Raw genomic sequence first — 23,331 nt, forward strand, 5'->3', positions numbered from 1 at the left:
CAGATTTATGGTATAAGAGAAATTCCTTACTATGCTATATTACTTGCAAACTCAGTAATATAGCAAGTTTTTAAAGTTTAGAATATTTATTCCAGAAGTTCTCAGAGAAAATTCTTTCATCAAATAGCTATTGAGTGCAACTTAGGTATCTGGAATTAATTTATGTACTGGAGATACAGCAGTAAACCAAACAAAATCTCTGCCTTTGTGACCTTACATTCTAGACAAAGAGACTCTGAACAATTAAGAGTGTGTGTGTGCGTGTGTGTGTGTGTAGATGTATGTATGTATATACATATTGCAAATATGAACATACATGCACATATATAAACATGTAAATAAATATGCAAAGATATGTGTAAGAAAAGTCAGATGGGATAAAACATGCTCTGAAGAAAAAGTTAAGCAAAAAGAAAGCTGTGAATTAACTGTGTCAAATGCTGTTTACAGGCTCTAAGATGAGGACTGAGTGGGCCACTGATTTGGCATGTGGTGGCCCCAGAGTTGACCTTGACAGAAGCTGTTTTTGCAGAATGGAGAGGAGAAAAGCCTGAGTGGGCAGGGTTCAAAAGAGAATAAGGAGAAAAGATGTGAAAGCAGCAAATACAGACAATATTTTCACAGCATTTGCTATCAAGGTGAAAAGTGAAATGGGGAGGCAGATGGAAGGGAGTATGAGTCCCATCTACCAGTGGAAGATGGTAAAGGACGTTTGTATGCCTCTCCAGTAATCCAGTAAAGAAGGAAAAACTAATGAGGGGTAGAAAAGGTGCCCAGCTGCCATTGAGTGTTCTTGAAGAGGTGAAAAGGGGTAGGCAGGCTCCTGAGCACCTGTGAAAGGTCGGGCTTATATTCAGAGCACAGGAAGTTCATCCATGATAACAAGAGGAAGGTTGGTGGAGAAGGCCCTGGGAATAAGTAGACGTTCTATTCAAATTGCTTCCAGTTAGTTCATGAGTAACATCACAAGTTGAGAGTATTACATGAATTGCCTGGAAATAATGTCTGTCCTCTCTCTTTAATACATCATCATGAACACCTTGAGAGCATTAGATACAAAACAGAGAAATTCTAATGAGAATGGCCAAGTGTTGTCACACAACAGCTAGACTGATTGTAAGCACACATTGGACAAAAATACACAGAGAACTAAGAATGGAGTATGCCACCAGGGGAAAGCGAAGACTTTTTACTAATCAGTAATTTTGCGTGAGTCAGTTCAGCCCCTTTCATTAAAACCTTTTCCTACTGTGATGAATAGTATCTGGTTAAAAGAAAAATCAAAAAATACTTAAATCTCTTCTGAAAACCACAGGTTGTGGGGTTTTAGTTTTGTTTTTGTTTTTGTTTTTTCTTTTAATGTTAGCTGTTATTCTCTGTAGAACTAAGAAAATCAATAGTGTTGATTAGAAAGTATTTTATTTGGTCTGGGCCTATTTTCCTCTGTCATGTCACTATTACTCTTTAAGTAAAGTTTAGCAAATGGTAATTCCATTACACTTGTCTGATTCCCTGATGATTTTCTCCCTTCCTAATATCAGGTCAAGAAAATTTACCTGGATGAAAAGAGGCTCTTGGCTGGGGACCATTCCATTGACCTTCTCTTAAGGGACTTTAAGAAAAACTACCACATGTATGTATATCCTGTGCACTGGCAGTTTGGTGAACTCGACCAACATCCTATGGACAGGTAAAAACTCTTTACCTTTTCATTACTAGGTCATCGCCCTGACATAATGTCTTAGTCATCTGTATGAAGATAATTCTAAACAAATTTAGAAGTTTCCCAGCTCTGATTTAGAACACTGCAATCCCAAAAATATGTGGTTAGGTGTCTAAACACAAAACTGTTTTGAAAAGAACAGAATATGGCCACACCACGGTTCCCACGTTTAGATGTTAAGACCTAGCCTGCAACAGAGACTCCTTCAATTCTTTCTCATTCTTGATCCTAAATTCCCAAGATAATCTGATTGGCCCGACCTGGGTCAAATGCCTACACCTAGAACAATCAGCTGTGGTCAGTGGGTAAGAGCCAGGTTGTACAAACGTGATGGCTGGTGGGGGCATCCCTATAAATTTAAGATGGTGGGAGGATACTTCTAGCGAGGAAGGAACCCTGGTGACATCCCAAGCACTGTCTATCTTACCCCTAAATAGTTTGTTTCATTTGCAGTTTTTCATGAGTGTACTATTTACTTGGCCTACTTATCAACCTTGTGGAAGAAAAACGCCTTGGTTATCCTAAAGACTAGCTTTAATATATAAGCTACTCTTTAACATAGTGTCATTCACTTTATTGCAGAGTCTTGACTCATTCTGAGCTTGCTCCTTTGCGAGCATCTCTGGTGCCCATGGAACACTGCATAACCCGCTTCTTTGAGGAGTGTGACCCCAACAAGGATAAGCACATCACCCTGATGGAGTGGGGCCACTGCTTTGGAATTAAAGAAGGTAAATTCATCATCAGCCTGGGGAAAGGGGTGTCCTTTTCTCCAGCAGAGCCCTAAGCCCTGCAGCCCTCCTAGAGAGGTCCTGCAGCATCCTCAGATGGAAACCTCCAGACAGGAAGGTGGCAGCACCACAGGTAGGACTCCTTTGGTGCACACATGTCATGACAAGGTTCTTGCCTACTTCCGTTACGATACTCTTTATGAAACGTCGAAGTCTTAGCAGTTGGCTAAACCAAAGAAAATGACATCAATCCCGAGAGCTGTGCTACCCATCTGAGAAAGGAGGGATTTTATATCCTTTCTTAACCAGAGTATCAGTCCAAACTTCTAAAAATCATAGGTAAAGAGTAAAAGAACAAGTCTGATTCTGCCAGTGGGAGATGTCAGAAAAATCTTAGAATTCATAATGGATACACTAAAGACTGGGCCTCCTATCACAATAGAATGTGTCCAGATATTGTGCTTCAATCCATGACTGCATCTTCAATGACAAAAATAATAGTAGTTGTAATGATAATAATATAAATGATGATAATAAAATCATCATCATCATCATCATCATCATCTTCATGATCAAAGTGTTCTTTCTTTACTCCTGTGATGGAGGAACTTATTTTAGACATTTGTTTTGCTAGGTTATGTCTTAATGTATTTCCTTTTATTTTCCTAAGTTACGGCTGATTTTTATGAGCAAGCATGTTTTTAATGACCAAGATTTGAAAGATGTTCAAAAAATGAAAAATCAGAACCACTTGCACAATGTAAATCAACAGTAAACATCAAATCTCTAAAGCAAGGGTTTTATACATATGTTCACGACATACAAGTAGGATGAATGTCCAGCCAATCAATAAAGAAAAGTAAGTTCATCAAAAGTCAGAATTTCCCAAAAAGGTAATGTGTGTGACCTTCACTTTAAAAATATTCTTCTTGGTATGTAGAATGCCTTGATATTAAAGAAAAGAGCTGAGAGTAGGAGAATTTACTTATTGATAAATAGGTAAGCAGAAAAGCTTAGCTCTTTTCTTCTGCAATTTTGTTCTGTGAAATAAACACAATCGTAATGAGCAAAGAATGTGTATTTCTGTGCACACCAACTGTTGTGTATTGGTTGCCTATTGCTGCAAAACAAATTACTCTAAAGCTTAGAAGCTGAAAATCTCACAGTTTCCAAGATCGGGAATCTGAGATTAGTTTACCTGGATGGTTCTGGCTTGGGATCTGCTCTAAGCTCACCCACATGGTCACTATGTTGGGAGGCTTCATTTCCTCACCATGTGGTCTTCTCCATGGGATTGCTAACAGCACCACATCTGGTTTCCTCCGGAGTGGGTAATCAGAGAGAAAACAGAGAGTGAGAGAATCCAAGACTGAAGCTATAATGTCTTTTAAAGATTTTATTTATGTATTTGACAGAGATTACAAGTAGGCAGAGAGGCAGGTAGAGAGAGAGGGGGAAAGCAGGCTCCCTGCTGAGCAGAGAGCCCAATGCGGGGCTCCATCCCAGGACCCTGGGATCATGACCTGAGCCGAAGGCAGAGGCTTTAACCCACTGAGCCACCCAGGCGCCCCTATAATGTCTTTTATAACCTAATTGCATGAGTAACATACATTACTTCTTCTATATTTTGTTGGTCAGACAGACAACCCTGCTATAATATGGGAGGAGCTCTTGGAGGTGGGCCATGACATACTATTTATATCCTGTTAACACTAATAGGAAATTAACAAGCTAGTAAGACTGAGACCTGCATAAATAATACCAATTTCCTTTCTAACATCTACAAGCACAGTACTTATAAATTCAAATATATTCCTAAAAATAGCTGAAACTGCCTTTTCTAATTGCTGTGTTAAAAAGGATGGAATTTGAAACTAGCAGTTTTGGGGTGGAGTCTTTCGGTTTTCTACATAAAGTATCACGTCTTCTGCGAAGAGCAAGAGTTTGACTTCTACTTCGCCGATATGGATGTGACATCCCAAGCACTTTTATTTCTTTTTGTTTTCTGATTGCTGAGGCTAGGAATTCTAGTCCTATGTTGAACAGCTCCTGAGAGTGGGCATCCCTGGTGTGTTCCTGACCTTAGGGAAACCTCTCAGTTTTTTCCCATTGAGAATGGTATTCGCTGTGGGCTTTTCATACAGCCACTCTGGAAAACAGTATGGTAGTTCCTCAAGAAGTTAAAAATCGAGGTACCCTATGACCCAACGTTTGCGCTACTGGATATTTACCCCAAAGACACAAACATAGTGATCCAAAGGGACACCTGCACCTGAATGTGTGTAGCAGCAATGTCCACAATAGCCAAACTGTGGAAAGAGCCCAGATGTCTATTGACAAATGGATGGACAAAGAAGATGTGGTATATATATACAATAGGATATTACTCACCGACCCAAAAGGATGAAATCTTACCATTTACATCAATGTGGATAGAACTGGAGGTTATGATGCTGAGTGGAATAAGTCAATCAGAGAAAGACAATTATCATATGGTTTCACTCATATGTGGAATATAAGAAATAGTGCAGAGGATCATAGGGGAAGGGAGGGAAAACTGAATGGGAAGAAATCAGAGGGAGAGGAACCATGAGAGACTCTTAACTCTAGGAAACAAACTGAGGGTTGCTGGAGGGGAGGTAGGTGGGGGATGGGGTAACTGGCTCATGAAGTGATGAACACTGGGTGTTATATGCAACTGATGAATTACTGAACACTACATCTGAAACTAATGAGGTACTATTTGTACTCTATGTTCGCTAATTGAGTTTAAATTTTTAAAAAAGGACAAAATACACCCAAGTAGAGCCACCCCACCCTACTCCCTCTACTCCACCATTATCAAGAGGGGGGAAACTTAGCTGGGACAGGACATATTTGTGTATGCCTTTTAATATTGCACTTGATTTTAACAGAGTGATGGAACTGGAACAGAGGCCATCTATTTAAGGAAATCAGTTGTGCTTCACTGTTCTGAAACTTCTGGCAGCTCTTCAGCGTGTAGTCTCACTCAGGCTCTGTGCAGGGTGGTTGTCTGGGAGGAGCCGGAAGGGCTTAGACTTCAGTGACTCGAAAAGCTCCTAATGATCTTGTTTGTTCACTGTGGTTTGGCCATGATTACATTATTTTGAAGCAGGGAAAGAATTATCACATAGTCAACCAATAAAGCAGATATTTAATATTCAGTCAGAATAAGTAAACAAGTTACTGCTTTGGGAAGTAGCTAGGGAAAACAAAACTAAACATTTCTAAGCACGTCCTTCCTTCCCTCAGGCTGAGAAATCCAGAGAAGGACGATATAAATTTTAGCCAGTGTTTTCCTGAATTTTAACTGACTTTTATCTGAGCTAGATGTACTCAGATATTCCAGCTCTGTCATTCACTAGCTATGTGAATTAAGGCATACCGCTTAACCTCAGCAAGTCTCATTTTCCTTATGTGTAAAAATGAGGTTTAATTAAAAGGTGAAGGAGTCCTACTTATTTAGTGCCCATGACATACCGTGTATCCACATTAATCTTCAGAAGAACCTTCCAAGTGAGACCAACAGAGCAAACAAGTCAGATCATGCAGTTCCAACTAAACCAGTTAAAGACATTATCCTAAGAGTACTGGAGGATCATGAAAGTGTTTTAAACAAGGGAGTGATTTCACTAGATCTGTATTTAAGAACGATTCTTTTGGTTACATTGTGGAGAAGCCCGAGAAGAGTTGAGAGGACTTGTGGTAAGTTCAGGCATAGTTGATGAGAACTTGAACTAGGGCAGTTACAGTGGGGGGGGGGGAAAGGAAACCTATTCAAGATGTATTTAAAATATAAACATATTCTAGGTATATTCAAGAATATAAACATATTCAAGGTGTATAGATATTTCTGTATCTATATCTATAGATATTTTTATATCTATATCTATATATCTAAGACAAAGTTTGCTAGGAAATATGTGGGGGCAGGGAGCAGACAGTAGAGAAATTGAGAGGAAGAGAAGTATGACACTCAGGTTCCCTGCTCGGGCCAGGCAGGTAAACAGAGACACAGAGATAGAAAACACAAGAACAGAAGCAGATTTGGGGAAGATGATAACTTCCATTTATGACATGTTGAACTTTTAAGTACATGGGAGACAATGTGCAGTTGATAGAGAAATACATGGGTCAGCTTTTCAAGATGGGATTTTGGAACTTAAGTACATATTTGAGGATTATGAGCATACAGAAAGTAGTTAGCACCATAGAAGGGTGCTTTCTTTTCTTGCTTTCCCAAGAAAAATGTGTTGAGTTACATGGAGAAGGCTCTAGGGTTGAACACCAAGGAACAACATCTGGATGACAGAGGAGGAAGAAGGAACTCACGAAAGAGAATGAAAAGTCTCCTGAAAGGAAGAAAGAAAACAGGATAGCGCTTTGTCAAAGGAGGTTTTTGAAGAGGAGGAAGAGATCACAGTGCCAGATGCTGCTGAGATGTCAAGATAAAAGACTAGGAAGAATATTCCTTTTACACAGACCTAAGGATATCCTGGGTGGCCCTAGTAAGAGCGATTTTGGAGGAATGGTAGAGATGGAAGCCAGGTTCTATAGACTGAGAAAGAATATATGAGAAATGGTAAAGAGTGGCTGTTTGAAGGCAGGATAGAGCTAAAGAGCGATATAAAGTTGAGAGAAGCACTTCAGGGAATAAAATAAGCTTGAGTACTGGCCCATTCATTCATTCAACAGATGTTTTTTACTGATGGTCCACATAGAGCCAGGTGCAGCATATTTAAATGCTAATAGGAAGGGCCCCAGGAGAAAGGAAAGGTAGAAGAAACAAGAAAAAGAAGCAAAAGAGGAAAATTAGGGGAGAATTTCGGAGGTCAGAAGAGGTCCCCAGCACAGGCAGAGAATTAGCCTAAAGTCAGCAGGAGGGACATCTTCCATCCAAACAACTAAAAGAAGACAAAAAGTATGAGCACAACAGTAAGTAAATTTACAAGCAGTGAGACTAAAATGTCCATTTTACAAAATGAAGCCATTGTTCAAAAGAAATATGCCACAGTTTGTAATGTTTCCTATTCTTAGGCACAGACTTGTATCGGGCAGGAAAATTACCTGGTGTTCCAGACAGGGTATTAGTTTAATATACTCCAAGTTCATCTACTTAAGTATTTGTTCAACAATTATTGAGTGAGGGTGGGCCACATAGGAAGGAGTGGTCTCATAACCCCTAAGGGATGCTGTCTTCTTCCATAAGTGTGGCAACAACTTCTTTTATAATTACCCGTTGGAGGGGCACCTGGGTGGCTCAGTCCATTAAGCATTTGACTGTTAATTTCAGCTCAGTTCATGACCTCAGGGTTGTGAGATCGAGCCCCGTGTTGGGCTCTACACTGGCTGTGAGGGCTGCTTAAGATTCTCTCTCCCTCACCCTCTGCCCCCACCCCTCGCCTGACTCTGGTATGTGCATTCTCTCTCTCTAACTCACTCTTGTGCATGCACAAAAAATAATTACTTGGTTGGAAATTGGATTTAATTGGCGCTATACTTCTACTTATTTCTATTATGTTCTAACAATCCTTGAAGGTTAGTATACTCAGCTCTTTCTTGGCTGGGCCTTTATCAGTGCTTCTCAACCCTACATTAGAACTACCAATGGAGCTTTTTAAATGTATACATGCCATTGGTCCATCCCTGGAAGCTCTGATTCAGGAGGCCAGGGTTAAGGCTTTGTAAGGACCTATTTTACTGTCCCTGCTCCCCTTCCCCCGGGAGACTTAAAAACAAGTCCTGGAAACCAGCTTCAGATGTGGAAGCCAAGAAAAACAAAACTGTACCCACCTCGAGTCTAGCCCTGAGATAAGTACAGCCATCTTGGCAAAGCAAAAGCAGGCACCCTGCTCTGTAAGAGTGAGTTAGCATAAGAATGGCCATCCTGAAGGCCGGGAAGCCATTTTACTGAGCATCCCTAACCAGCCAGCCCTCACGGGGGGGGGGGGGGGGGGGGGGGGGGGGGGGGGGGCTCGTAACTTGAGATAAGAGAAAGTAGCTAAAACCTGAAAAAAACAACTTAAGGGGAGGTTAGGTGGTGATGCCACAGGGACCAAATGTTAAAGAAAAACAAATAGTTAACTTGCAGAGATCACAATCCTGCAAGACAGGAGTCTCCCTTGGTTTACCAAAGTCCTGGTGATTTACAACAAAAAGGCTATTTTTCAATGGCCCAAATTTCCAGAGACAAATGGCTCAGTATCTCGAGGCCTAAGGTCACCCTCCCCACCATAAAACTGAAGGAGACTGAGGCAGAAGGAAATGTAAATAAAGTTAAATTTCTTCTATACCTAAATCTCACTTAATCGCCAGGATGGCTCCAGGGTGACGCCGGGGTGGCAAAAGGTTAAAGAAAGTTAAACTGTCAAAGTGGGGCGCAAGATATGTATGTAGCTATGAAAAAGTGCCTTGAAAATGCTATATAAACCCTTGGCTTTGAGTGCTCGGGGTCCTTGTTGAAACCCGCTGTGCCGGGCAGATACTTGGACCCCAGCTAGCTGGAAATAAGCCTCGCTGTGTGACTTGCATTATCGAGAGTTGTTCCCTGTCTAATTGAGGGGTGGTCAACTCCATACCCTAACAGCTTGAGGGCGTATCTTTTTTTTTTTTAATTGAGGTACAGTTGACACATCAAGTTACATTAATTTCAGGTGTGCAGTATAGGGATTCAACAAGTCTGTATGTTACCATTATCCTCACTGCAAGTGTAGCTACCCTCTGTCCCCATACAAAGCTATTACTGTACCATTGACTGTATTCCTTACATTGTACTTTTTATCCCTGTGACTTATTTTATTTTATCCCTGTGACTTCTGTAACTGGAGGCCTGTGCCTCTCACTCCCCTTCACCCATTTTGCCCATCTCCCCACCCCTCCCCTCTGGCAGCCATCAGTTCGTTCTCTATTTCTGCCTTTTGTCTGGTCATTTGTTTTGTTTTTTAGATTCCACATATAACTGAAACCATATGGTATCTTTTTAAAAGCTTCACAGGTGATGCGGATCCCCTACCAGGATCAAGATCCATCCTACAGTCTTATTAGATGGTTTCTCTAATCCCCTAGCTCTGACATTATTTGTTTATATTACTACTCTGGCTATTTGCTGAAAGTGTGTTTTTTTTTTTAATTAATTTTTTATTTTTTATAAACATATATTTTTATCCCCAGGGGTACAGGTCTGTGAATCACCAGGTTTACACACTTCACAGCACTCACCAAAGCACATACCCTCCCCAATGTCCATAATCCCACCCCTTTCTCCCAAACCCCCTCCCCCCAGCAGCCCTCAGTTTGTTGACCCAGCAATTGCACTATTGGGTATTTACCCTAAAGATACAAACGTAGTGATCCAAAGGGGCACGTGCACCCGAATGTTTATAGCAGCAATGTCCACAATAGCCAAACTATGGAAAGAACCTAGATGTCCATCAACAGATGAATGGATCAAGAAGATGTGGTATATATACACAATGAAAGTGTGTTTTGTTTTGCTTTTGCTTTTTACAGAGGACATAGATGAAAACCTCCTATTTTGAATAAAGATTTGAGAGAATTCAAACATTCCAGCATCCTCCCGTGTTCCCGACCGCTCCGGAAAATATATGCAGCTGCAATATTTGTAGATTTATATTTAGCAAAATATATGAGAAGACAATGAGAGTAATTGCTTGCTAACAGTGTATGCACCAAGCATTTAACATTAGCTTTGGAAATAAAACTTTAAATAAAGTCAACGTATGCAAAATACTGTGTACTGTTTGTGAACAGGAGTTTAAGTCATCACTCTCTGCATCCACTTGAGATACTTACTAATTATAAAACTTGAAGAAAATTTTGTCATTTTGTCCATAATATCATGTATACTTCAAGAAAATGGTATCATGTTCTTTTGTTGTTAAGGTGTATTATTTTCAGTATCTTGATGTCCTAATAAAAATCTAAATGCTTACTCAAATTTATTTCCAGTCATTTATTTAAACAACCATATGTGAAAGACCAACTCAGAACTCACCCTTCAAATCAAATTATAATTGTGCTTCCTAGATCCTACTACTTTAAAGAAGTGAGTGTGGTTGGAGATGTTTCCTATGGGAAACAAATACTCAGTTGCTAAATGGTAGATGTTTATTAATGTCCTTTGTCGTGCTGTAAATTTAAACGGAAAAGAAATAAGTTCAAGTTATTTCTACTAAATTCAGCTTAAAATATGGATGATTATGCACTGCTCAATACAACTAATTCTAACTTTCATGCAGCTGTTGGGGGGAAAGGGGACCCTATAAAATTTCTACACATTCTGTGTCCTCAAAATAAAATAATATAAAGATAGTGCAGACAGTATAAAAGCTCTGAGGTGTCTTAATGTCCAATGTAGTCAGAGATAAATATTAGTACTGTAAATTGATAGCAAGAAATCGGTGGTAAGAGAAATTTTGTGTTCTCATTTGAACTCTTTCTTCTTTGATAACTGTTAATACAGTAAAGGCTAGATTGCAAAAATAATAAGACACCATGATAGAGCTTTTTCCAAGGTCTGAACCAAAGCAGTAAAAGAACCTGACACCTTCTATATTCTACTTAACAATATTTAAAAGAAAATAAAATGGTTTTTGGTACATATTTTCCTATCTGAAATGAAAGCTAATCAATGCAATTGTCTTTTTTTTTTTTTTTAATAATCAAAAATGTGTTATCGTGGTTGTTAAGAGCTTTGTCTATTAGAGTCACTGAGAGAATCTGCCCAAGAAATTTCATCTGAAGGAACTCCTGAAAAAGCTCGCTTTTTAACAGGATAATTTTCTCTGATTAACTTCAAAATCATATTATCTATTTTCTTAGCTTTGTGAGTTACTTGTTCTTTTTTTTTTTTAAGATTTTTATTTATTTATTTGAAGAGAGAGATCACAAGTAGACAAAGAGGCAGGCAGAGAGAGAGAGGAAGGGAAGCAGGCTCCCCGCCGAGCAGAGAGCCCGATGTGGGGACTCGATCCCAGGACCCTGAGATCATGACCTGAGCCGAAGGCAGCAGCTTAATCCACTGAGCCACCCAGGCCCCCCGAGTTACTCGTTCTTAACCAGACCACATCACACCCATCATTTCTAAATAATTAAGGTCAATTTGATTAATCAAAATATAAATATTATATATAACCTTTTCCAACTACAGAAATAAGTTTAGAAATTATTCCAAAATTCAGAATGTTTTTATTTGCAGCTTCAGAGAAATGACATGAGATGTCTTAATTACAGTCATAAATTTACGAATTTGTTAGGAACTGTGGAATTATATTTGGAGGTATTAATTAGAACTAAATTACCACTTTAAATGTTTTAGAATAGTGAAAAGTGATTTTAATTATAAAGACACTACCTGTTTATTTAAAATGCTTTATTTGAAAATAAGGTCATTTTGGGCTGACAAATATTACTTAATAATAAAAAATTTTAGAACCTTAAATTTTCTGTCCACTAAGTCTCCCTAGTATATTGCTGCCCTACATGATATATTGTAGACATACTTTAATATTCTTGATGGTCACGATTTTCTTTTTAAGATTTTATTTATTTGACAGAGAGAGAGATCACAAGAAGGCCGAGAGGCAGGCAGAGAGAGAGAGGAAAGCAGGCTCCCTGCCGAGCAGAGAGCCCGATGCAGGGCTTGATCTCGGGACCCCGAGACCATGACCCGGGCCAAAGGCAGAGGCTCAACCCACTGAGCCACCCAGGTGCCCCATTGTGGTCACAATTTTTAACTGTGGTTTGTTTGTGATAAAGACATTCCTCTAATCCCAACCAAGAAGATGAAGTTATTTTCTGTCATCAGTCGTTAAGCCCTATCTCTGTGTGAGATACTTTAGAAGTTGGACTTCTAGTCTGAAACTAGTTATTCAGTTTAGCTTTAAATCTTGTGACTCACATTACCCATGACCATAAAGGCATTAGTAATACGACTTAAATACTAGATGGGTATACAGATCCTAGAAGATCACACTGCTCCTTGACTTCGTTGCTCCGAGGGCCATTTGAAGCAAAGGTAATTAAAAAGATACACGGTATATTCTGGGCTGCTATTGCACTAGGTCAAAGAAGGTAAAATTTTCTCGTGTCGGGTAACTTATGATTTCTAACAAGCCCACTGATCGAAGAAGAAAATTCAAGGGTTTCGATCTCAAAGAAAGAAAGGAGAAGGAGAAACCTGAAAAAGACGAGAAAGGTAAATAAGTTGCCTAATTCAGGTAAAGTAAATTAGCATGAAGATAAATCATAGTTGGAACGCCTGGGTGGCTCAGTTGGTTAAGCAGCTGCCTTCGGCTCAGGTCATGATCCCAGGGTCCTGGGATCGAGTCCCACATCAGGCTCCTTGCTCTGCAGAGAGCCTGCTTCTCCCTCTGCCTCTGCCTGCCTCTCTGTCTGCCTGTGCTCGCTCGCTCTCTCTCCCTCTGTCTCTGACAAATAAATAAAATCTTTAAAAAAAAAAAGCTAAGTCATAGTTGAGTTTAAAATAAATATATATAAAATAGTTGATGAGTGACTTTTATAAAGAGATATACCTTGCTTCAGATGCTGGTGAAGTCTTAATGAGAGCGTGATGAATTTGATTTTTCTTTCAAAATTCAATTCCAGAGCAGTGTTTTTTGGTTTGAAACTCTCATGGTAAATCAATTTGAATTAAATGTGATTTAAGACAGTAAAAATGCTTGCTTTCTGAATCTGCTGGCCAGTAAAGACCACACTGATTTGCGTTTTTGAATTACTCATATTTACTAATATTGTACTATTGTCTATCAACCCACTATGCCTTATAAGATTTTCCCCCTATCGTTTTCTTCTTGAGAAATTATAATTGTCAGTAACAGCATCCAGCCTATGTAAAGGTCTAGTAAGTCTCATGTGGGTAGAAGCTCAAGATGGATTTATTTGTATATTATATAAGAAATCTCATTTGAGGAGTACTTGGGTTAAGTGTCTGCCTTCAGTTCAGGTCATGATCCCAGGGTCCTGGGGTTGAACCCCACATCCGGCTTTCTGCTCAACAGGGAATCTGCTTCTCACTCTCTCTCCCTTCCATTCTTCCTCCCTCCTCACTGCTTGTTCTCTCCCTCTCTCTCTCATGATGAAACGCTGGTGTTTAAAGATTGGTGGGTAGAGGTTACAAATTCAAATAACTTCAGGGACCAAGCAGGTATAGGTTAAACTGTGAGATTATAGGGAAGAGTAGGAACTGTACGCAACGTTATCAGCCAGAGAATGCATGTCTTCTCTAAAGGCATTCGAAGTTTTTTTAAAGCATTAGTCTAAGCTTGACAAAACCTGTATCTGGAGGCAGACTTGAGCTTGACCACTGCTTCAACCCCTCTAACTAAGCAGCCTATTTACAACAGGAATAGGACTTAGAAAAAAACTAAAATGATTTTCTAACCCTTCAATTCCAGACTCTTCTTTCAGAATGCAATTTCTTGTCTTGGCTGGCCTTTTGAGCGCTGCCACTGCTCTGCCCATCCCCGTGAGTACACCTCCTCCATTGTCCACTCCATTTCCAGTCTAGAGAGAGTACTTCTGGACTAGTATTTCTGAGCCTTTCCTGTATCTTTTCATTTCATGAAAGAGAAAGGTAGAGTCCAGGAAAACTGTAGAGTCGGGAATTTATCACTCGTCTTCAGCCCAATGGTCTTCTCAGGACAAATCTCAGTCCCATGTGCCATCTGCCATCTGACCTTGAGCAAGGGGCTGACCCATGGCTTCCCAGTCTGTAAAATAAGTCGTAAGAGCGACCTAAGAGTAGTGCAAAGATAGTAAAAATGCATATGAAGCCAGAATTCCTCTGGCTCATCCAGTTAGGACTGAAAAATAGGCAGCTCTCAAATAAACTTAGCAAGATAGAACTCCTATTTCACAGTGACCTAAGTCTTAATTATGCAGTTTGAATTGAGTTTCATTTACAATATCTTTACCCCAAACCGTCTCTTGTTGACTGTAGCCATGCCTCACACATCTATACAAATGATTTCTACAAGTGTCATTTGTGTCAGCTGTAGTCTGAATATGTAGGACACCAAGTAGACAAGAAATCCTCTTTCCTGCACTCTTTCTAACCAAGGAGCTTTCAAAGTGAGGGAGCATTCAAAATTTGTGTTTGGGGATACAAAATTTAAATTGACCATACTACACTCCCTTCGCTTTGAACTTCTGAATGCTAAGAAGGAAATGGAGAGCACTGTTGATTCGAAGATAAAGAGACATGCAACATGTAATGACTCTTACGAAATGTAAATAAAAACATTATTCGAAAGTAAGCTTAAAGGCAAAAAGTACACCTTCTAAATCACTGGACAAAATTAATTCGACCTTTCCCCATTAGATAGGCAACCGCTTTTCATTTCTGAAGTGAAGGTGCACCACTGGTGGGCATACTGCCAAATAGTGGCCTGTTACTGACTCTCATAAAATCTCTTTATAACGAACACTCTATTACCACATGTTGTTTCACCTTGTTGCTGTTGTTGTTTTACAAGCTTGAACAATTTGGAGGAAGTACCAGTGAACAGGTAAACTTCTCATTGTATTTTCAAATGCCGTGTTCATCATTTTTAAAGTTGACAGCTGTCTGAAATGACTGACATCATGTTTCTTTTTACAGAGATTTGGCTTTTACCCACTGCCAGGACCGCCATTTTTCCCTCCGATCCTGTTTCCCCCACCTCCACCTCCACAACTGCCCTTGGTAAACATGGGTTTGAAGAATCTCAAATTCCAAAAAAAAATTTATTACTTAGATGATGGTTGTTAAATTTCCCCAATTTTCATACACTTATATGAGGCTTAATTTCAGGTTGCCAGGCATCATCAGCTCTTCACACCCCCACACAGCATAGCCTGTGGCAGAATGTGACAGGAACCAGCAGATTTCCCCCTCTGAATATTCAGTGACTTCTTCCAATGGCCCTCTCTCTCTCTACACTTAACCATCAAAAAAGTGTTCATACTGAATTCCTTTGACTTTGGAGAGCCTAGTTGCTCTTCATGAAGAAAATACCTCTTTTAGTATTTTTTCCTAAATCATCTTGCTGCTTTTTTTCTCAAAAGTTTTTTTTTTTTTTTTTTTTTTAGCTCTTTGTAACTTCCTCTCCACAGGTGAAACAATATAATTATTTTGCTCTTCCTGTTAATTCCTCTCCAATCTCTCCTAATATCTGGATTCTTGTAACATTTTTAAATAAAGGCCGGAGAGTGCTAAATACATACTAGAAATTTCTTCACTCTCTATGGAATAGTTACACTGGTACAGATAGGTAACGTTCATTTGATTAATATTTACGCGTGTCTACTGCATGATAGGGTCTCTGGAGGGCAGGAAATACAAAAACTATGAGATATGTTCCCAGTTGGATGAGAGAGATGCATCAGTGTAAAAATGTATGTTGATAAGTGCTTCTAGATGTAAATACAGAGTTGATTTGGGCTGTGGATCCAAAGACTTGATTCACAGAGGAGACGTGATCTGAGCCAGGTCACAAGGGCTGAGGAGTGGCTGGGATGCTGCAGGCAGAGGGAACAGTAAGTGTGCCAAACGGACCTGAAAGCGACAGGACAATTTGGGCAAATGACCAGTACAATGAGGCTTTTGAAAAGTTAACACACATTTTAAAATAGCATCTTGTTCAACTTCTTGTCTACCACCTATTTTGAAAACAAACGTGATTTTGTATAATTTTATATCTAAATGAAATAAATGAGTTTTATAGCTAAATGAAATAAACACCTTCCTTTTGCTTGTATTTAATTTAAACTGTTTATTTTGCAACTTTAAGTAGGCTTTTGGAAATTTGTCACTGAAGTTACAGTCCTCAATGGAACAGTCTTTCCCTTTAATGTTTTCACATATCCTAAATTTCTAAGTACTTGCATTTATCATTAGTTGCTAATTAATTGCTAATTTTGGTTCAGTCAAAGCTAGAGCACTGTTTTCCTTTTTTTTTTGTTTTTTTTTTTTTTGGCTGAAATTCAGTAAGATTTAAGTAATGCAAAATCCTGAAGTTTTGGGTTATAATCAGAATGTAGGAATCTCGGTTAACATCTTATGGGAAATCTTTTCAGCAACAGATCACTAGTATTTGAAATGGAAACTTCCTTCCACCAGATGGCAGAGTGGTATTAAAAAGCAAAGGAAAAACTACTCCAGAAAAGCTGGTAAATTTGCAAGCACTATCAAATGCATAAGATTCCTTGGCTTTCGATTTAACTAAGCAAAACAAAAACAAAACAAAACACATACCTCTTGAGAGAAACAAATAATTTAAAATCCATTAGACTCTCAGCTCCACCAAGTTAAAAGTGGGCTCCTTGAGAGCATAATTGCTCAATAAGTACTGATGGAAGATGGAAGGATAAATGAGTTAATGAGAAAAAAAGCTAAAACAAAATTTTGGTTTATTCACAATTCACTTTCTTCCCCCTCTTTTTTTGTAGATTCCAATTCCTCTTCCTTTTCCTCTTCCTTTTCCCTTTGATCCAAATCAGGTAAGTATACTTAAAATTTCCTTTAAGGAAGTATTTAAATGAATGAAACAAATGAAACAAAACAATAGTTTGAACGTTCTTTAGATTTAATTGGAGAGAAACCTGATACCAGGGATTAATAGTCATCATTCTCTTTTGGACCTTCAGTTATTGGTATTTTATCAGGTTTGGGTTATTTTATATACAAATCTCATATACCCTTGCAGACTGAACTACCTAAGACCTGAAACTTTCCTTGATCGTGTGGAAGGAACCCAGGAAACAAGTACAAAAAGCATTTGAAGTCAAATATTCTAGGGATGCAAACTCTGCCATTTCATACTCTGGAGTGATCTTGAATTCCTCTGAGTCTTACTTTCTTCTAGAATATAAAATAATGAAAATGAATGACTTACAGAATCTATTTCCCCTCTAAAATCTTATGCTTATATCTACCATTAATGAGAGGAAAATGCATTCTTTTGAAATGAAATCCTTTAAACTGGATTTAAGATTATAGCCACGTTATAAAAGGATTATTTAAATTTCATTTTTGACAGAATTTTGCTGGATGGGAGGACAATTACATATGATAAGATTGATTCAGTCATAAATCAAAAAATAAGTCATCTAAATTAAAGCATATTAAAACTGAATTTGTTAATGATACTCCTATCATAATGATGGGAAATGGCATTCATTAAGGTTTTCTTTCATAAAAAAGTGATCCTAAAATACAGTCTTTTTCCCAACCTAGTAAGCATAAGTTTAATGACTTTTTCAAGAAGTCCCTGCTATGTTTGGAGACCACAAAACACAAAGTGGACTATATGCTTCCAGAGACAGCAGGTCTGGGGGGGAGAGAGTGGGGGGGTTACTTAAAATATTAATGAATATGATTCTTAATGACAATTTTTAGAAATGTAAGAATTCTAAAAAGCATGTTTTCATTAATCAATCTAATATAAAATCATTAACACAGACAAGAGAGACAAAATGCTGAATTACAACTCCTTCATTATTTGACTATTTCCTTTATTCTAGGTCCTGACACTTAATGACCTTATAACGGTAAATATATCTGCCCTATTAAAGTATAAAGTTCAAAAATGCTACATGCAACTGCTTATATAAGATGAAAATTACTATCTTTATTAGTCTGATTCATTTGGAAACAAAATAAAGCCCAGCTGTTAAATTCAAAGCAAAAAAACAATCTCAATGCATATGGACGGTTCTACAGTCAATTCTTCAATTCATCCAGACTATAAACTGACAAAACCACCTCTTTGATCACGGATGAGGGTGAAATTGAAGAGTCAAAAGACTTAGACCTACAGGATAAATTGCTTTAGAGAAATTAAATAGACTTGATTATTTCTTCATTAACAATGCATTAGCATAAACACATAATACATTAAAAATTATCAAATCTAAATTCCAACAGATAATAATTTTTTAACTGAAATGCACAAATTCAACTTCTTAATGAGGCCCTTTATTGATACAATAAGTTATTCAGAATCTTAATTTATGAAAACTCAAGAGAAATACCTGAGTGGATTTTATAAAAGAGAACACTAAAAAATTCCATTTCCTCTAAAAACATACTTTTCATATTTAACCATTTTCTGAAATCAAGACAAACCTTGCAATAGATACATACTTTTATTCGAAGATCTTTTTCTTTGAAATGCCATCATTAACTAAAATGTACGTTATACAATCAGTGGTATCTTAGAATCAAAGACATGCATGTTTTGTAAAAATGTCAAAAACTTGGACCTAAATCATTTGTGTGCCTGAGAGAAAAATTTTCCAAGCTGAGACTATTTAAAGCCAGCCATCTTGAGGAATATTTAAGTGTCCCAGAAACTTGAGTTCAACAGCTTCTGAGTCTACCCAATAAGAACTTTAGTCTCTTTAGTTCAAGTGCTAGTGTTCTCCCTACAATCCACTCTGTTTAAGCAACATTATAGTCCATTTCCAAATGGCAAACAATAAAAATTCTTGCATATTTCTAACTAAAAATGTTTTAGAAAACTACCTTCCATGAATAATTACTGATGATTACAAAAATAGCAAGTTCACCTCTACATCAAACATGGCTGAAAGACCACTGGCCTGTGGTTAGAAAGCTTCTATGCCCACCTTTGTAATTAAATTATCTGTGTGACCATGGGTAAAAGTATAGTTTACCTCTAAAGTCTCTCCCAGTGAAAATACTGACTTCTCAGACACATGACTCATTCAGATGACCAGATTTGAACACTTAATACCTATTTATACTTTCCTTTACTGAACTTCTTGAAAGTATTATGGGCTGGGACATCTGGCTTGCTTAGTCAGTAGGGTATGTGATTCTTGATCTCAGGGTCATGAGTTTGAATCCCATGTTGAGTGACTACTTGAAAATTAAATCTTTAAAAAAAAAAAAAAGTGCTGGCACCTGGGTGGCTCAGTGGGTTAAAGCCTCTGCCTTCGGCTCAGGTCATGATCCCAGGGTCCTGGGATCAAGCCCCACATTGGGCTCTCTGCTCTGCAGGGAGCCTGCTTCCCCCTCTCTCTCTCTGCCTGCCTCTCTGCCTACTTGTGATCTCTGTCTCTCAAATAAATAAATTTTTAAAAGTCTTAAAAAAAAAAAAAGTGCTGTTGGCCACTACTCATTCTGTGAAGAATTCTGACAGAATAACTTACAGAACTGCCTTATCTTCAGAGCCATAAGAATTTTTTTTCTCCCAGTGTTCCTAGTTAAGTCAGAAAGCAAGAAGAGGCCCAAGAGAACAAACACTACCTCAGGTATTACCCTTGCCCAAGAGAAAATTGGGACAGTTTTTAGCTTACATGTTCTTGCATATGTGCTGGGATGGACAGCTCTGCAAATAGAGGGATTAGCCTTCTTTCAGTGGTCAATTTCTTCAGCAAGCTGCCAGTCTATTAAAACAGAAGGACCTGTGCAATCTACAAAGCAGTACTTTTCCAGTGAAACTGCTTGTCTAAGGAGACCCTCAAAGCAAAGTATTCATAGTTGTCCTAAAATTTTGGTTCAAGTATCATTCACATAGGGAGCTTGCATAATTTAAGAAAAGTAGCACTTGCCTGGATGTGTACACAGCGAGGTTTTTTTTTTTTTTTTTTTAAGATTTTATTTATTTGAGGGCACCTGGGTGGCTCAGTGGGTTAAGCCGCTGCCTTCAGCTCAGGTCATGATCTCAGGGTCCTGGGATCGAGTTCCGCATGGGGCTCTCTGCTCAGCGGGGAGCCTGCTTCCCCCCCGCCCCGCCTGCCTCTCTGCCTACTTGTGATTTCTCTCTGTCAAATAAATAAAATCTTTTAAAAAAAAAAAAAAGATTTTATTTATTTGAGAGAGAGTGTGTGTGAGAGAGAGAGAGAAAGAGAGCATGAGAGGAGAGAGGTCAGTGGGAGAAGCAGACTCCCCACTAAGCAGGAAGCCTGATGTGAGACTCTATCCCGGGACTCCAGGATCATGACCTGAGCTGAAGGCAGACACTTAACCAACTGAGCCAACCAGGCGCCCACACAGCAAGTTTCTTTCTTTCTTTCTTTCTTTCTTTCTTTCTTTCTTTCTTTCTTTCTTTCTTTCTTTCTTTCTTTTATTTATTTATTTGACAGAGAAAGAGAGAGCACAAGCAGCGGGGAGTGGCAAGCAGAGGGAGAGGGAGAAGCAGGCTCCCCGCTGAGCAGGGATCCCAACATGGGGCTCGATCCCAGGACTCAGAGATCATGACCCAAGCCAAAGGCAGATGCTCAACTGACTGAGCCACCCAGGCGCCCCCACAGAGCAAGTTTTTAACCATTCACATCAATCCTATCTTTTAGATTATAGTGAATATAGTTACAAGAAAATAGTTTTTTGAATTAAGGAAATTTAAATCTAGATATTGTATATTTATTTTAAAATTTACACCATACAAATAAAGCACTAAAAATGGAATTAATTTTTCAACAAAACAAAGATTTTTCATATGGAAAATATTTTAGCTTACATGTGGACCAAGTTAAAAATAAACCCACTGACAGCTCTAGCACTGATCATTGACTTTTCTTTTCAGTTAATCACTTCTATTTTGAACCAACTCGGGGTAAGTTCACATTAACTTTTAAGCTATTGTAAACTACAAACCTATTTAATGGACTGAAAAAGTCTTTTTTTTTTTTTAGGGTTTCATTGGGGTAAGACTTTATTTCTATGATTTTATTGATAAAAGTAAGTGACATTTAATCTCAGAAAAGGTAAGAATAATTCTCCTGAACTATAAAAACATATGGCATAGTCAAACCCAACTGACTTACCCAAATTAAAACTTCTGAATTATAAATTCTTGAGATCACAATTTCTGTAGGTTTAAAAATGTATTTTTTTTTCATAATGTCCATGGTATGTGACAAAATTTCAGCTTACAGAAATATATGCAATAATAGGTTAATAAATTTCAAACAGTAAATTTTACCTCAACCTCGTTGTTTTATGGACAATTCATGGTAAGCAGTGAAAAAAGTCTGCTGTGAAACTACCACATCTAGAAATGGCCTGATTTCAAGGCAAGGCAACACATCTCCGTAACACAAAAGCATCAGCTTTGCTGGATGGCAAGGCTACAAACCTTGAAACTTCCCACTTTGATTCTCATCCAAGTTTGCTTTCATTTAAAATACAAAAAGTAGGTATGTTCCTTTTTTAAATACCTGAATTAATGTCAATGAAGTCTATACAGTATTTAGTTATTTTAATCTACCTTGAGAGAAGCGGAGTCAAAATAGTCCCAATCCCAATTTTGAGAAAGAAATTGGATTTCACCCAAGTTTTCACTCCCTAAAACATTTACTTAGTATCTCTTACCATTTCAAATGCTCTTATCAGGCCATCAGAAGGCTAGATGGGAGAAGTTAAGCTCTTTGTTGCAGAAAACCCAGTTGAGGGTTCAATTTATCAGCGCTTCGGGTGTAACAGAACCACATTATTTTCTACCTCCCAGTACACGTGATTACACCAATACTAACCCAACACCAATAAATTAACTGTAGGATGGGAAACATGAGTGGAAGCAAAGAAAAACTTATGGCAAAAATACCTTCATATAATAACTATAGTCTGTAATGTTTATTTTGGCAGAAATAATTCTCTATGTCAGAAGTTATATACAGTAAGTACAATCTCCAAATACATTTCAAGCACTATTACACATTTTAAAAATATTTTTACCTTAAGAGTTTAATAGTCTCCGGTCATGTCCATATTGATAAATTAATAGTTTGAGGAAAGGTGTACTGATGAAAGCAGGTAATTAACCTATTCAAATTCATTACAAATGCTTTCTTCAAAGGATGCATTTTTAAATCAGTTTATTAAAACTTCACAAATATATTAGAGTGTAATACTACCCACCATTTCTTATACTATAAGAAAATATAGCATTTAGCCTCTAAAGGTGGTTAGAATTTTCAAGTGCCCTCTTTAGCTACCAAATATTTAGGTTGTAGATAATTATGGTCTTACTATGAAAGTCCAGCATATTGCTTCCGTTTGAGTTTGAAATGCTTTCAAAAGCTTCAGAACACCTGCTAGCAAGACAAATATTGGCTGATGCCACTTATCCTTAAGATATAACCAAATAAAATGTCTCTGAGCCAAAATTTCAATGTCAACAATGCTAGCTAAACCACACATGGCCCTAAAGTCAAGTCATAAACTCTATCAATATGGTTAATGTGAGTAGTCCTTAAATAATGTATAATCTTCCGAACTGCATGCTTAAAGTAACAAAGCTTCTTCTCCGTAGTAAGGAATACAATACAGAAGAAGTTTATGAACAAGGCAGACCTGGATTCAAATCCCAGCTCTGTCCATTTCTGAATTAAGCTTGGGACAATTTTTCTAAATATCATTTTCATCTGTGAAATGGAAATAATACCACCTAACATCATGATTGTTTGGAGGATTGAGTGATATAATGTAGATACTCAGTAAGTGGTATCTGTTAATACTATTTTGCTAAATATCTCTTTTAGACAAAAGTATTTCAATAGTATTCCTTACATCTAAAATATAAGAAAAGCAAATATGGAGGTAATATCACCTAGTAATATAGGAGCAGATATTCCTCCATAAATGTCTTAAACTAAAATTTTAATCTGTTTTTTTCTTATTATAGATGATGCTGGATATTTAAAACACTTATCAGAAGATTATCTGCTTCTATCCTATCTATAGTTTATAGGAGTTTTATAATTCTGCATACTTTATATGTCCCAGAGAAAACTCCAAAATGCCATGAAGAATTTATCTACAGACCATGTGCTTTAGTACTTCTTTAAATAAAGTGTTGTATTATCTAA

At 37.9% G+C, this 23,331-nt stretch overlaps 2 protein-coding genes across 2 annotated transcripts in view; both read left to right on the forward strand.

Moving 5' to 3' along the window:
* Positions 1–10,432, forward strand: part of SPARCL1 (SPARC like 1) — a 47,670-nt gene extending 37,238 nt beyond the window's left edge. The window contains exons 9-11 of the mRNA XM_082726800.1: positions 1,542–1,690; positions 2,306–2,454; positions 9,985–10,432. Of these exons, the coding sequence (XP_082582926.1) occupies positions 1,542–1,690; positions 2,306–2,454; positions 9,985–10,013 (327 nt within the window). The 3' untranslated portion in view covers positions 10,014–10,432. The remainder of the gene's footprint in view (positions 1–1,541; positions 1,691–2,305; positions 2,455–9,984) is intronic.
* Positions 10,433–13,837: 3,405 nt separating this feature from the next.
* On the forward strand, positions 13,838–23,331 carry SCPPPQ1 (secretory calcium-binding phosphoprotein proline-glutamine rich 1). The gene is made up of 8 exons (XM_082728097.1): positions 13,838–13,981; positions 14,991–15,023; positions 15,116–15,199; positions 16,945–16,995; positions 18,019–18,045; positions 21,048–21,077; positions 22,087–22,139; positions 23,148–23,331. Exons 1-8 carry the CDS (start codon positions 13,925–13,927, stop codon positions 23,149–23,151), a joined length of 339 nt encoding a protein of 112 aa, XP_082584223.1. The 5' UTR covers positions 13,838–13,924; the 3' UTR covers positions 23,152–23,331.

The sequence above is a fragment of the Mustela nivalis genome, assembly GCF_964662115.1.
Source record: "Mustela nivalis genome assembly, chromosome: 4".
Taxonomy (NCBI): domain Eukaryota; kingdom Metazoa; phylum Chordata; class Mammalia; order Carnivora; family Mustelidae; genus Mustela; species Mustela nivalis.

Excerpts from the sequence above, each read along its gene's own strand:
- SCPPPQ1 (XM_082728097.1), top strand. The coding sequence starts at position 13,925 with ATGCAATTTCTTGTCTTGGCTGGCCTTTTGAGCGCTGCCACTGCTCTG. Across the intron at positions 16,996-18,018 it reads TTCCCTTTGATCCAAATCAG|GTCCTGACACTTAATGACCT; the intron begins GTAAGTATACTT and ends CCTTTATTCTAG. Across the intron at positions 18,046-21,047 it reads CACTTAATGACCTTATAACG|TTAATCACTTCTATTTTGAA; the intron begins GTAAATATATCT and ends TTTTCTTTTCAG.